The sequence below is a fragment of the Puma concolor genome, chromosome B4 (assembly GCF_028749965.1).
Source record: "Puma concolor isolate L17-30 chromosome B4, mPumCon1.1.hap2, whole genome shotgun sequence".
Taxonomy (NCBI): Eukaryota; Metazoa; Chordata; class Mammalia; order Carnivora; family Felidae; genus Puma; species Puma concolor.
Genome location: NC_141673.1, coordinates 132238206 through 132251635, shown reverse-complemented (window position 1 = coordinate 132251635; position 13430 = coordinate 132238206). Strand labels below are relative to the sequence as shown.

General features: G+C 34.4%; 1 protein-coding gene across 2 annotated transcripts in view; it reads right to left on the bottom strand.

The window, feature by feature from the left end:
• Window positions 1-13430, bottom strand: part of UPF2 (UPF2 regulator of nonsense mediated mRNA decay) — a 112723-nt gene that overhangs the window by 86356 nt on the left and 12937 nt on the right. For both annotated transcript variants that reach the window (XM_025930354.2, XM_086714977.1), the window contains exon 4: window positions 5662-5822. In XM_025930354.2, the coding sequence (XP_025786139.1) occupies window positions 5662-5822 (161 nt within the window). The remainder of the gene's footprint in view (window positions 1-5661; window positions 5823-13430) is intronic.

The window sequence follows — 13430 nt, the reverse complement described above, 5'->3', positions numbered from 1 at the left end:
CTCTCCAAACCACAACTGTAAAGTGGAGAATGATGATGTACAGTGAAAATAACCATAAGAAGGGTGCCTGGGTAGCCCAGTTGGTTAAGCATCCAGCTCTTGGTTTCAGCTCAGGTCATGATCTCACGGTTCGTGAGTTCAAGCCCTGCATCAGGGATTCTCTCTCTCTCTCTCTCTCTCTCTCTGCCCCTCCCCCGTTCTCGCTCTCTTTCTCTCAAAATAAATAAGTAAACTTTTAAAAGTATTCATTTCATAAGAACAAGAGCAAAAACAACAGAACGCTGGCTCCCTGATGCATTACTTATACGCCTTATACCAAATATATTAAAGACAAGACACTAAAACCATACACTATAAGGGAAAAGAGTGATAAATTTATAACTTCTGTTTAATGAAAAATATAAACAAAAGCAAAGGACAAACTAGAAGACAATACTAGCAATATTCATACAAAGAAATTAATATCATTAATATTCATTAATAATACCTGAGTACTGAGTACTGAGTACTGAGGTTAAGGTTCTTTTCCTATACTCTTTTACTTACCTGTTCAGGGGCTTTATTAATTTTTATATTTAAGTGTTATATTTAGTGTTTTATATTTATGATTATGTTTTATATTTAAAGGTTTAAATGAAACAAACATTTATCATTTTCACCCATTAGATTATGTTTAACAAAGACTAATATCATTAAATGCTAACAAGACAGTAGGGAAGTAAGCACTCTCGTATCTCTTTTTTTTTTTTTTTAACGTTTATTTTTGAGACAGAGAGAGACAGAGCATGAATGGGGGAGGGTCAGAGAGAGAGAGGGAGACACAGAATCCGAAAGAGGCTCCAGGCTCTGAGCGGTCAGCACAGAGCCCGACGCGGGGCTCGAACTCACAGACCGCGAGATCATGACCTGAGTTGAAGTTGGACGCTCAACAGACTGAGCCACCCAGGCGCCCCTCTCATATCTTATCTAGAATATAAATTAATACAACATTAAGGGGATGTAATCTGTCTGTACTTATCAATATTTAAATTAAGCATAATATTTGATCCCGTAGGATTCCTTCTAGGAATTTATACCAAAGAAATAACGGAAGTGTGAAGTAAGATTCACAAAGAGGTTGACTATAGCACTGTTTGTAACAGAGCAAAAGTGGATAGAATCTAAGTATCTACCAATAAGATAACAGCTGATATTTATACACTCTTAATATTAATCAGATGCTAAAAAAAATGAGATGTATCTATCTGAACAGACTCAGTAGGTTCTCAAAAATATGTTATTGAGGGGCGCCTGGGTGGCGCAGTCGGTTAAGCGTCCGACTTCAGCCAGGTCACGATCTCGCGGTCCGTGAGTTCGAGCCCCGCGTCAGGCTCTGGGCTGATGGCTCGGAGCCTGGAGCCTGTTTCCGATTCTGTGTCTCCCTCTCTCTCTCTGCCCCTCCCCCGTTCATGCTCTGTCTCTCTCTGTCCCAAAAATAAATAAACGTTGAAAAAAAAAAAAAAAAATATGTTATTGAAAGAGAAAAGCAAGTCATGCAAAATAACATACTACATAAATTAACAAGCTATGTCTCAATATCTGATTATATATTTTACATAAATATTTTATAGAAACAAGAGTCTGGACAGATTCATATCAAACTGTACCACAGATACCTTGGAAAATGGAATGCATATGCTAGGAGACTTTCACTTTCCACTCTATAATATGCACGAATATTTTACATATATGAAAAATGTATTTGCATAGTAATCATAAGCTGTGAAAAATCAACTTCTGAGAAGCAAACAAATGCTACCAAGTTAAAAAAAAAAAAGCAATAGATAATCACAGGAAACTATTTGTAATGCATGTGACAAAGAATAATTTCTTTAATATGCAAAATGCTTTTACAACTTGATTAAAAATACATATTTTATTAAAATGAAAAGGAAGAGTTAAAGGATTCAAACCAGTATGTCACAGAGAAACATATATAAAACAGCCAATATAAACCTAAAGAAAAGGATACTCAACCTCACTCAGAAGGTAAAAATCAACAACTACATTATAATAAGAGTCTAAGGAAACACTCATTGTCATATAGCTAGTAGCATGTAAATTTCTTTGGAAGAATATTTAAAAATATATATACATTTTTCTAATTTTTTTAATGTTTGTTTATTTTTGAGAGAGAGACAGAGAGTGAGTAGGGGAGGGGCAGAGAGAGATGGGGAGACAAAATCTGCAACAGGCTCCAGGCTCTGAGCCATCAGCACAGAGCCCGATGTGGGGCTTGAACCCACAAACCATGAGATGATGACATGAACCTAAGTCAGACACTTAATCAACTGAGCCACCCAGGCGTCCCTAACTTTATATATTAAAACTTAAAATGCACATACCTTATGGAATTGGTGATTTACTATATTGTACACCTGAAACTAGTATTAGACTGTATGTTAACGGGAATTTAAATAAAAACTTAAAACATAAGAAGTAAAATAAAAAATAAATAGTTGCAGAATAGTGTATATAATACGATCTCATTTCTGAATGGCAAGAACAGGCATTCTGATTACTGAAAAGCTGAGGCTTCTCCAGGCCAGGATGGGGTACCAGTGACCTAAAACAACTAAAAAGACCAAACAATATATACAAGTTTTTGAACACAACATCAGATAGCACAGGTAAGTGATTCCTACAGAGAAGAAACAAAAAAGCTGAGCCCAACAATTAAGTGCCCTAGCTTACTACTGCCTGGTAAGATTTTCAGGGCTACAGCCAAGTAAGGGAGAAGCAAGGCAGACCCCAGCAGTCCCCCTGAGTTGAGGACAGAGCTGAGTCTCGCAAGACTACTCTAGTCAACGTGGCTAGATACTGCAGGACACAATACCAGAGAGGAGAAAGCACATAGACCTCAAAGATCAGCAGAAAGCTCCCCTTGAATGTTCAGCCGAATACTGATCAGCCCCTACCTGTGAGGGACTGGGTAAGACTGGGAAAATAACTACTCATACTTCCAATTCATTGGAAATCAGGTAGAGTACAGAGGAATATTGCCTCTGTAATATGGAAAATTGGCCCTAGACTAACAGCTGTTCTGACCTAACAAAGCCAACCTGAAAAGGATAAAACTTTCCAAGTAGCTTAACTATGCTCCAGAATGAAGCTCAATGATATTTCTAAGAATACAAAAATATCCAGCAGTCATCCCAGTAAACATGATCAGACATGCAAAGAAGTAGGAAAAAATACAAGAGCTATAGCAATCACTCAATTAAAATCAATGCAGAAATGACTTAAATGATAAAATTAGTAGACAAATTAAAACAATTATAACTATTTCCATATAGTCAACAAACTAGAAGATAAACTGAGCATGTTCAGGACCATGGAAAATATAACCAGGTTCCAGAGATAAAAACTACATTTCTATATAAGTTTAACAGTACATTAGACACTGTAAAAAGAAAGATTAATGAATTTGAAGACAGAGCAAGAGAAACTATCCAATACAAAAATAGACAAAAAAGTACTGAAGAATAAAAAAGACAACTTCAAACTACCTGAGAGTTGTAACTAAATCTCCATAGCAGGTGGAAGAATACAGAAAACATATTTGAAGAAACAAGGGTCAAGGTTTGGGAAATTTGATGAAAATTGTAAACTCACAGATTCAGGAAGTCCAGTGATCCCAAGCACAAGAAATATACAAAAAACCACACCAAACCACATCATAATTAAGTGACAATAAAGAAATTTTAAAACAACCAGAAGAAAAATACACCATATGCAAAAAAGTATTGAAAGGAAAAAAAAGGTCACCCTAAAATTCTATACCTGGTGAAAATATCTTTTAAAAATGATGACATAGCGGGGCGCCTGGGTGGCTCAGTCGGTTGAGCATCTGACTTCGGCTCAGGTCATGGTCTCATAGCTCGTGAGTTCGAGCCCCACATTGGGCTCTGTGCTGACAGCTCGGAGCCTGGAGCCTGCTTCAGATTCTGTCTCCCTTTCTCTCTGCCCCTAACCCACTCACATTCTGTCTCTCTCAAAAATAAATAAACATTAAGAAAAAAAAATTTTTTTTAAATGATGACACAGGGCACCTGGGTGGCTCAGCTGGCTAAGCATACAACTCTCAGTTAAGCATCCAATTCTCAGTTTCAGTTCAGGTCATGATCTCATGTTTCATGAGATCAGGCCCTGCATCTAGACTCCATGCATGTGTGAGCAAGGGAGGGGGAGAGGAAGAGAAAGAGAGGATCCCAAACAGGCTCCATACTGTCAGTGCAGACCCTGGGATCATGACCTGAGCCAAGAACAAGAGTCAGACAGTCAACTGACTGAGCCACTCAGGTGCCCCACGTGGAACTTCTTTTAAAAAATAAAAAAGTTTGAGGCTCACTGATCAAGAGATATAAAAATTAGTAGGAATTATAGACATAATTAAATGTAAATAAAATAAATGCATATATAGGCATGCAACATATTTCTTATTGATACAAAATACAAAATAACTCTTGTGCTATAAAAAGATACCTTACAAATACTTTATACTCTTAAAATTTTTAAGTGAACAGAAGTGCCAGATAGTTTCAAGATTAGTGACGTATCAATACATCTACAAACATAAATATAATTCGTTCATCAACTACTTGGTATGACAGATTTAATGTATTAAGAGCCCTACCAACTTAAGGGCAATCAAAAAAGTAACTTTAAAACACCTTTGAAATAATATAAAAAACAACCCGTCTCACAAAATGAAAATTTACCTCACAAAACAGCAAGTTTTACTTCTAAATAACAGTTTAAGATAATGTATCATTCAAAACCAATGGATTAAAAATAAGGATAAATATTGTACCTGGGTGGCTCAATTTGTTAAGTGTCTGATTCTTGGTTTCAGCTCAGGTCATGATCTCACGGTTCGTGGGTTTAAGCCCCGCATTGGGATCTGTACTGACAGTACAGAGCCTGCTTGGGATTCTCTCGCTCTCCCTCTATCTGCCCCTCCCACTCTCGCTCGCTCTCTCTCTCAAAATAAATAAACTTTAAAAAAAAAAAAAAAAGGAACATATAAAAATATTAGAGGAGCACCTGGGTGGCACAGTTGGTTAAGTGTTTGACTTTTGGTTTTGGCTCAGACTGCGATCTCACAGTTTGTGAGATTGAGCCCTGTGTTGGGATCTGTGCTGACGGCTTGGACACTACTTGGGATTCTATCTCTCCCTCTCTCTCTGACCCTCTCCCACTCATGCTCTCTCTCAAAATAAATAAAATAAACTTAAAAAAAAACAAAACTAGAATCCCAAAGATCCAATCCACTTTATTACCTCTTTGAGAAAGAAAGTGAATCTTTCTATAACCCCAAGTATGGTTTTCAGACAGGTCCCTGTTGGATATAATCCAAAGATACTTAATACAAAAGAACCCAGAGGAATACATCATAAGATCATATGAGTTAACTATTGTTAAGTGCCAAACCTTCTCTATTCAGAGGAGCATTTCAAGTAGTAGCTTTTCAAAGTTCTTATTAGATCTTAATACTACTTCATTTAAAAAACTCTAAATGCATGTTGAAAACTTAAATTTTTAATGATATACATCTAAAAAAAGTAAAGATAAGGGATAGTGCTTAGTGGAAAAATCACAATGTTTTTAGGGTTATCTTACCTTCTGGTGTTGGTTTGTCTTGAGGAAGATCTGGCATATTTTCATCCAAAAGGTCTGCTAAGGATTGAGAATTTGCTAGCAACTTCTGATACGACATAGCAAACTCCTCATACTGTTTATGTCTATCTTCACTTAGCTCTCCTTTAGAATGGAGAATACGCCTATAAAACGAATGATGAAATAATCTGATAAACTCATCAAAGCAGATGTGATCATGTATTATATTGGAAACGTTCCACAAAATTTGATTTTATCACATAAGCTTATTAGCATGATTTTCTTCAATTTGTAAAGTTTCCAAGATGTATCTGAAATTAAAACTAGTATAATCAAATTCACCTAAGTAATTAAATTTCAACATTAGTTCTTCAAAGAACATTAAAAGTAATTAACAATTATGCCTGCAGTAATATAAAATTTAACAATGCCACTAAACACAAATTATTTTTAAAGTATTTTGTTAAAGCCATACCCCCTTCAGACATACAGTTAATCAAAAACACTTAACACACCTTAAAAAGTTACTGTTCAAAAACAGTAAGTTATAAAATCAGTACCCTTAAACATTCACAATGATATGAATCAAGATTATCTTTTGAAAAAGCCCAAATATTGCAAACAGCCAATTCTGTTTCCTACACAAGTACTGGTTATTTATCCATTTAACAAATATTAATTGAGAAACCCACTTAAGCCAGGCCAGGCCATCTGAGGAGCAGAGAACACAACTAGTCTTTCACTTTACCAACAGTTCACTAATAAGCCACTCATGATTAGAAATGCAGAACTTTCAAAATTTTTCAAAATGTATAGTCAAGTAAAAATCTCTCTATATAGACAGTTGAGATGTCCACACCTGCAACTACTTATAATACTATTTATAATACACATGTAGTGTAATGTTTGAAATCTACAAATCTTAATGCAATATAGGTTTCAAAAAGCCAATCGTAAATTAAGTCATTTTCAAATTATTGTAAAGTTTATTACTTGTCATTTGAATTTCCTTATGAAAAGTGAAGAGAATGAGTTACTTTCTGATGTTATCTTAAAAGTTAACAGAAAATAATGTGAAAAACAATGCCTACACTTATTCATCCCTGCTTAGCTGGAACAATTTCCAAATTTTTCTCTTATCCTAGTCCTACTCACATAAACTTTTGTTTAAATGCTGTAACATTCCAGCTAACATTTTTTTGTTAGGAATTATCAGCTCCCATTACAAGCACAAGATAGATCAATGCATATATTACTATTCATTAAATTCAATCTTCTTTTTTTCTTATCTGGCCTATTAGGGATCTAAAATGAGAAATTTTCATTCATTTTCTTACGATTTAAAAGTACATTGGACGATACCGTTCTATCAACAAGAATAGTTTCTCTCTTCAACTGTTTATTTAAAACTAATCTTACTGAAAAAAACAGTCTTTCAGTAAGTTATATGAATGAATTCTAAACTCAAAGCATTCAAAAATACTCAAACCATGAAAGCAATGTCTGGAACTGCTTTCAATGAGTGAGCCTGTTAGAACTTTTAATTAAAAATTATGTCATTTTTGAATTTAGAAAAAGCCACTAAAATTAAACTGTTTAAATAATGTTCAAAAGTAGGCTACTCTAAAATGTTCTGCAATGTATTAGAAAAAATGTTAACCAATAAAAACTTTATTCTTTTTTTTTTTTTCAAAGTAAGTTTCACACCCAGCATGAAGCCCAAAGTGGGGCTTGAACTCACAACCCTGACATGAAGACCTGACTTGAGGTAAAAAATCAAGACGCTTAACCAAGTGAGCCACCCAGGCACCCCCTTAGCAGTCTGTTCCATAGCAAATTATGTTAAGAGGGATAATAACAGTTTTAAGGGATTTCAGAACCTCTAATGACAATGCAAAATTATTTTAGTACTTGAAGACACTGGGAAATGTTTCAAAATAACAGAACCTGGAACTTAATTTTTCTAACAAGTTGCAACACTAGAGTCATCTAAAGAACAATACATCCAGTTTTAGGTTATACAACATTCACTAAGGATTTATGATACATAGGCATTAGCAAAGTGAGGACTATTTTATCACAGCAGAAAACACTCTTTTTCCAATATCAACCTCATTTTCAATCATCTGACTGGGACTTTGCATTGGATCAATTAAAAGTGATGTAATTCTATGATAGCTGCCTTTGTATGCATTCCAGTTCCTTTCCAGTCATCCTGGAACCAATTTAAAACTCTGAAGCTCCCGAGGTAACTCTTCACACTTCCTAAATCTCAATCCCATGATCAGACTTGTTAACAGTACTAATATGTGCTTAGGTTACGACCTAGAGACAACAGTCCTCAGAAAAAAAGCTCAAATTTTGGTAGATTTATTTTCTAATCATACCTTATACTGAAAACTTGGCAAGCAATGGAAGATACCAATGAAATGGCATGGGAAGAGTTCTGTTACACACAAAACTTATACAGTCCTACATATTTTCCTTGACCATTTATTTAATATACATTTACTAAACATCAGACTGAACACACAGGATGTAGTAAGTCTATAAATTTTAAGCAGAGAAATAAATGCACCATAGGTACCTGAACATTCAAAATCCCTAGAATCATTTAGAGGTTTGAATGAAATTAAAATGACACATTTTTTAATGAATGTTTTATATATGGCAGTTTTTTATGTTTATGAAGCCCACTGGAAAAGATTTTTAGTTTAGCTTTTTTTAGAAGACCTGTATGAGGGAACTAAACATTACACAGCACATTTGACCCAAGTACCTAGTCTGTTCATCAGTGTAAAATAAATCTCACCAAAATTTTTAGGAAAATTCCACAGCAATCTATCACTATGTAAAATCAAGCTGAATATATGATTTATCACATATCATTTTAATTATAATCTCTTGAGAAGCACATATATTCAGAATGTTGAATAGAAGCCAATCTTTTTGAGACTATCATAAATCAGAGGTTAGCAAACTATTTCTGCAAAGGGGCCAGATATAAATATTTTAGGCTCTGCAGACCATATGGTCTTTGTTACAAGTATTCAAGTCTGCTGATCTGGCACAAAAGCAGCCATAGGCAATAATACATCAACACATGAGCATGACTATTTTCCAATAATGCTTTATTTATGGACACTGAAATCTGAACTTCATATAGTTTTAGTATTTCACAAAATATTCCTCTTTTGATTTTTTTTCAACCAATTAAAAAGGTAAAGACCATTCTTATTCTCAGCTCACCAGCTGTACAAAAAGTAGTGGTGGGTCTATCTGGCCTGCGGGTCATAGTTTGCCAATCCTTGTCATAACTGGAGTTCTCTGAATTAGTATCACTGTTAAAGGTATTATAAATGAGTACATTCCTTCTCATGACATCATTGTACAAGAGGGAGTTACTGGGACCATCTTAAAGATATGAAAAGCAAGCAATGAAAACAAAATTAATTCCAAATCTGATTCATTATAATAAAAATACAATAGACCTCCTTCACCCAATGATGAGCTACCACCATCTGGAAACAACCCTAAGGTATGTCAATCTTTGACTTCTAGTGTTTTTTATATTACTAATTCAATACTGTAAAACTGACAAAAATATCAAATAGTCCACTCTTGAATCGAGCATTCTATCTCATGAGAAAAGTCATAAATGTCTCAAATGATTCTAGTCTTGAGACCTATTTTTTGTTTTTCTTTTTTTTTTCATTTTTATTCTTCTTGACTTTCTCGCTTTTATTTTGTATACTGTTGTCTCGCGTTATTTTAAAAATGAAAAAAATTTTAAAAGCTATCAAAGCTTAATATACAAATTTTCAAAATCATAAAAAGGTACAAGAGACATCCTCATCAAGACTTTCTGAGGGATTAAGCAAGCAATATATCACAAGTAATAAACTCACATTTACTGAATACTTACAATGAATCAGATACTGTTAAGTGCTTTTACATGTGAATTCATTGCATCGTTCACATTTATCTCCAAGGTAGAGTGCTACTGTTACTCCATTTTACAGAAGGGAAAACTGAAGCAGAGATGTGAGATAACTTGCTGAGAGCTACAGAACTAAGTAAATGACAAATCTAAGATGTGAACACACGTAGCCAGGCTCCGGCGTCCATGCTCACAACTATTGGACCATATATACTGCCTCCCAAATTAAAGTAAAATTGTCCACTTGGTACCTAACATTGGAATTAGAATGTCTCTCAAATGCATCTATCAAAGGCAAGCCTTCTCACACTGAGGTGCTTATTTTATATTCCTTCAGGTCCTTTTATCTGGACCTGACTAGGTAAGCACTGTGTGCACTGCTAATGTGCTTACTAGACACTTTAAAATCTAGTACAAGTCCTAAATGCAGATGAAGAGTAACATGGAAGTTGTGAAAAATACAGTATGAAGAGGTATGAAAGAATCCGATCTGTCACTTGCTACATAAGTCACAATGAGCAAGCTCATTTATAATCATGAGGCAGACCCATTAAAAGCTACTAGATTTTACCTTTCATCTCAGCAATTTGTCAAATTTTCATGAGAATAATTTTCTTTCAGTTTCATTTTAGAATTTAGTTATGGATGTCTTATAATCTTGTGTGAAAAGCCACTACTGCACGGTAAGCATAAATGTACTCGATCAAATATTTATTAAACTGTCAAAGTCATTGAATCAGAGTTAGAGAATACCTGGAAAGAGGTAACAATTTTAGAGCACTTACAAAACTGTTAAAGCCTCACTGAGTATAAAGTACAGTGATAGAACATCTTAATAGCGCTTAAGTACTACACAATTTATCAAACAATCCACCTGTTTAAAAAAAAAAAAAAAAAACAACCCACAACTATAGGCAAGGTACAACTTACCTGGGAGAAAAGCAGAAGGTAAAAGCAACGCTATTTAATTTTATGTTAATGTGCTGTCAAGTTTCATCACTGGTAAAGTAATACCGCATGAATTTGCATTAATGAAAGAAACCTCCCTGATTTTATTAATTAATGGAGGAAAGCCTACATTGTACTTTTTTTTTTTTTAAACTATACTTTCAATCAAATCACTTAGTGCTGTTTGAACATGTAATCATGAAGGTCCTAATTCACCAATACTTAAAAGGAGAAACTTCTGCTACCACTCCCATCAGTTAGGGAGAAAGAAAGAAATTACGACACTTCGAAATTATTCAAGCAAGAATTGACTTAACATCTGAATTCACAATTTCACTATTACAAGAAACAAATTCTTCTACATAATTAAGTAATATCTAAATAAAAATTAAATCATTTCTTCAATTTTTATTAAAAGCCAAAAAGTAGCAGGTAATATTACCTCTATGAGAATAATATCTCATAGTACAAAACATTTCAAGTATAGAGCACTGAACATAATAAAAAGCAAAACTTACCAAGAAGTAAAGCTATTAACTCTAAATTGGCAGATGTTGCAAGATAATATTTTTAGATGTGTAAATATTAATTGTAAGTCCCCAGGATCAATCACTTAACTAAAATGTATTTTAAAAATTGTTTTAAGTACAAAAAGCTTGTAAGTTCAAATTTATTAAAATTCACCAAACCCTAGGGCCAGCTGTATTCTGCTTATAACTGTAAATCCCTCAAGGGCTTAGAAACAGAACTAACTATCTAATACCTATGGTATCAGCCCAGCAAACATGAGAAAGGAACAGTTAAGACTCAACAGGTCTTGTGCAGTCACTGTCTTCATTCATTCATTCATTCATTAGCGTCTTTAAGAAAATACCAGAGATTTTATTATTCTATTTTTTTTAATTGGTTGAAAGAATTCTTAAGTATAGAGCTTAAGGAGTATAGGAGCGCCAAGGTGGCTCAGTCGGCTAAGCATCTGACTTCAGCTCAGGTCATAATCTCACAGTTTGTGAGTTCAAGCCCCACACTGGGCTCTGTACTGACAGCTCAGAGCCTGCAGCTTGCTTCAGATTCTGTGTCTCCCTTTCTCTCTGCCCTTCCCCCATTCATGTTGTCTCTCTCAAGAGTAAACATTAAAAAAATTAAAATAAAAACAAAGGAGTATACACAAAGGCTTCACAACCTCTATGAATAGTGCCATCTCCCAAGTTAATTAAAATGACCAAAAGCATTTAGGATTCATAGACTGAAAATACAATGGATTTGATTTTTTTAAAACTGTCATTAAGATACTAAATAAAGGCTTAAAGTAATTTAACTACATAAGTCTTAAACATCCACTAGCTTGGCACTTAGATTTCCAGCATTACCATGCCTAAGAGAAACCTTACTGGGAAAAATTATTGTCCATGATTTATTCCCATGATTAGAAAAACCTCAAAATACCTACTGGATAATGACTGGGAGGGGGAAACTTTGGGAAACTGATCATTTTTACAGTACACCGTAATGTACTAATACTAGGCCAAGGGACTCTGCACTAATCCATTCTTCATGCGTCTTGGTCAGTCAGGTATTCAAATCTTCACTACAGAGGCTCCTCGAATTGACGCTGTCCTAGGCATGAGTTATTTATTAAGCTATATGCTAATTATCTGTTATATGATGATTAAGACTTTCCCATCTCCCAAATTACTACATCTAAGTAGGCAGCATCCCATGATAAAATGACTGCTGTGATGGTAAGGTCAATTTCTGCTAGGTAAATAACCTCCTCTAATAACCTAACAGTTCCATATTGAAATGAATAAAAGTTTCTAGGGAAAGTTCACAAAACCATGCTCTTAACACTATATCCTGTTCAAAATTTTCACTTGAAATAATATTAAAGAACAGGTCTGCTTATCAAAGCTGGATATGACCAGAAAGTAAGTACAAATTAATATAAGTCACTAATATATTAATAATAATAATCAATATTCAATATTATAGTTAGACTAAAATAATATGCCAAAAATATCTAAATAAAGTTAAAAGAGAGAAGTCTGCATTCAGATTCAAAAAATTAGTAATAGTAATTCAAGGTGAAGAACTGATTTGGCAGCAGTTCATTTGAAAAATTAGTCTTTCGGCATATATAAGCCTAACAGTCAAAAGAATGACAGAGCAGCTATAGAAACTAATGGAATTTTAGATTATAGGCAGGAAAAAATGCATCCAAAACAAATGTCCTAAGGATAGTCATGTCGAAATCATGGAACAAACTGAAGGAACAGGAGGTATTTAGCCTTGAGAAGATGAAAGGGAAACCACCTGGCAGTCTGCAAATATCTGAGATATTATCATGAAAAGAGGAGACATGTCCCATATCAGTGCTTCTCAAACTGTGGTAAAGGAATTATTTTTTTTTCTAATCACTGCAGGTGCTTTTATAAAATACAGGAACAATACCACAACTATGGAAAACTGCTATAAGGATGTCTAAATGCTTCGTGTGCTTCTATACTTAATTCATTGTGAACAGGTAAACAGTTCATGGACCCCCACTTTCAGCAGCTTTATTCCATCTGAACCAGAAAAAAGAAGTACATCAAAGGGAACCATTTTATGGAGTTAATTTTCTGCTTGAATTCCTAGTAAGTAGGAGTGTCCAACACAGAAATGGCTCTAAGCTCCCTTGAGAGGTTTTCAAAGGAAGAATACTTTGTCAGATAATCTGTAAAATGGATTCCTTCATTGGGTGATTAGATTAAATCACTGTAGACTCCACCCTCTAAGCTTCTGTGAGGCCAATCAAAAATAAACACACACACAAAACCTTTAAAGTAGCCAATAAAAAGGAATCAAAGCATACCTACAAAATCAGTTGTGATGTATTAGGTAG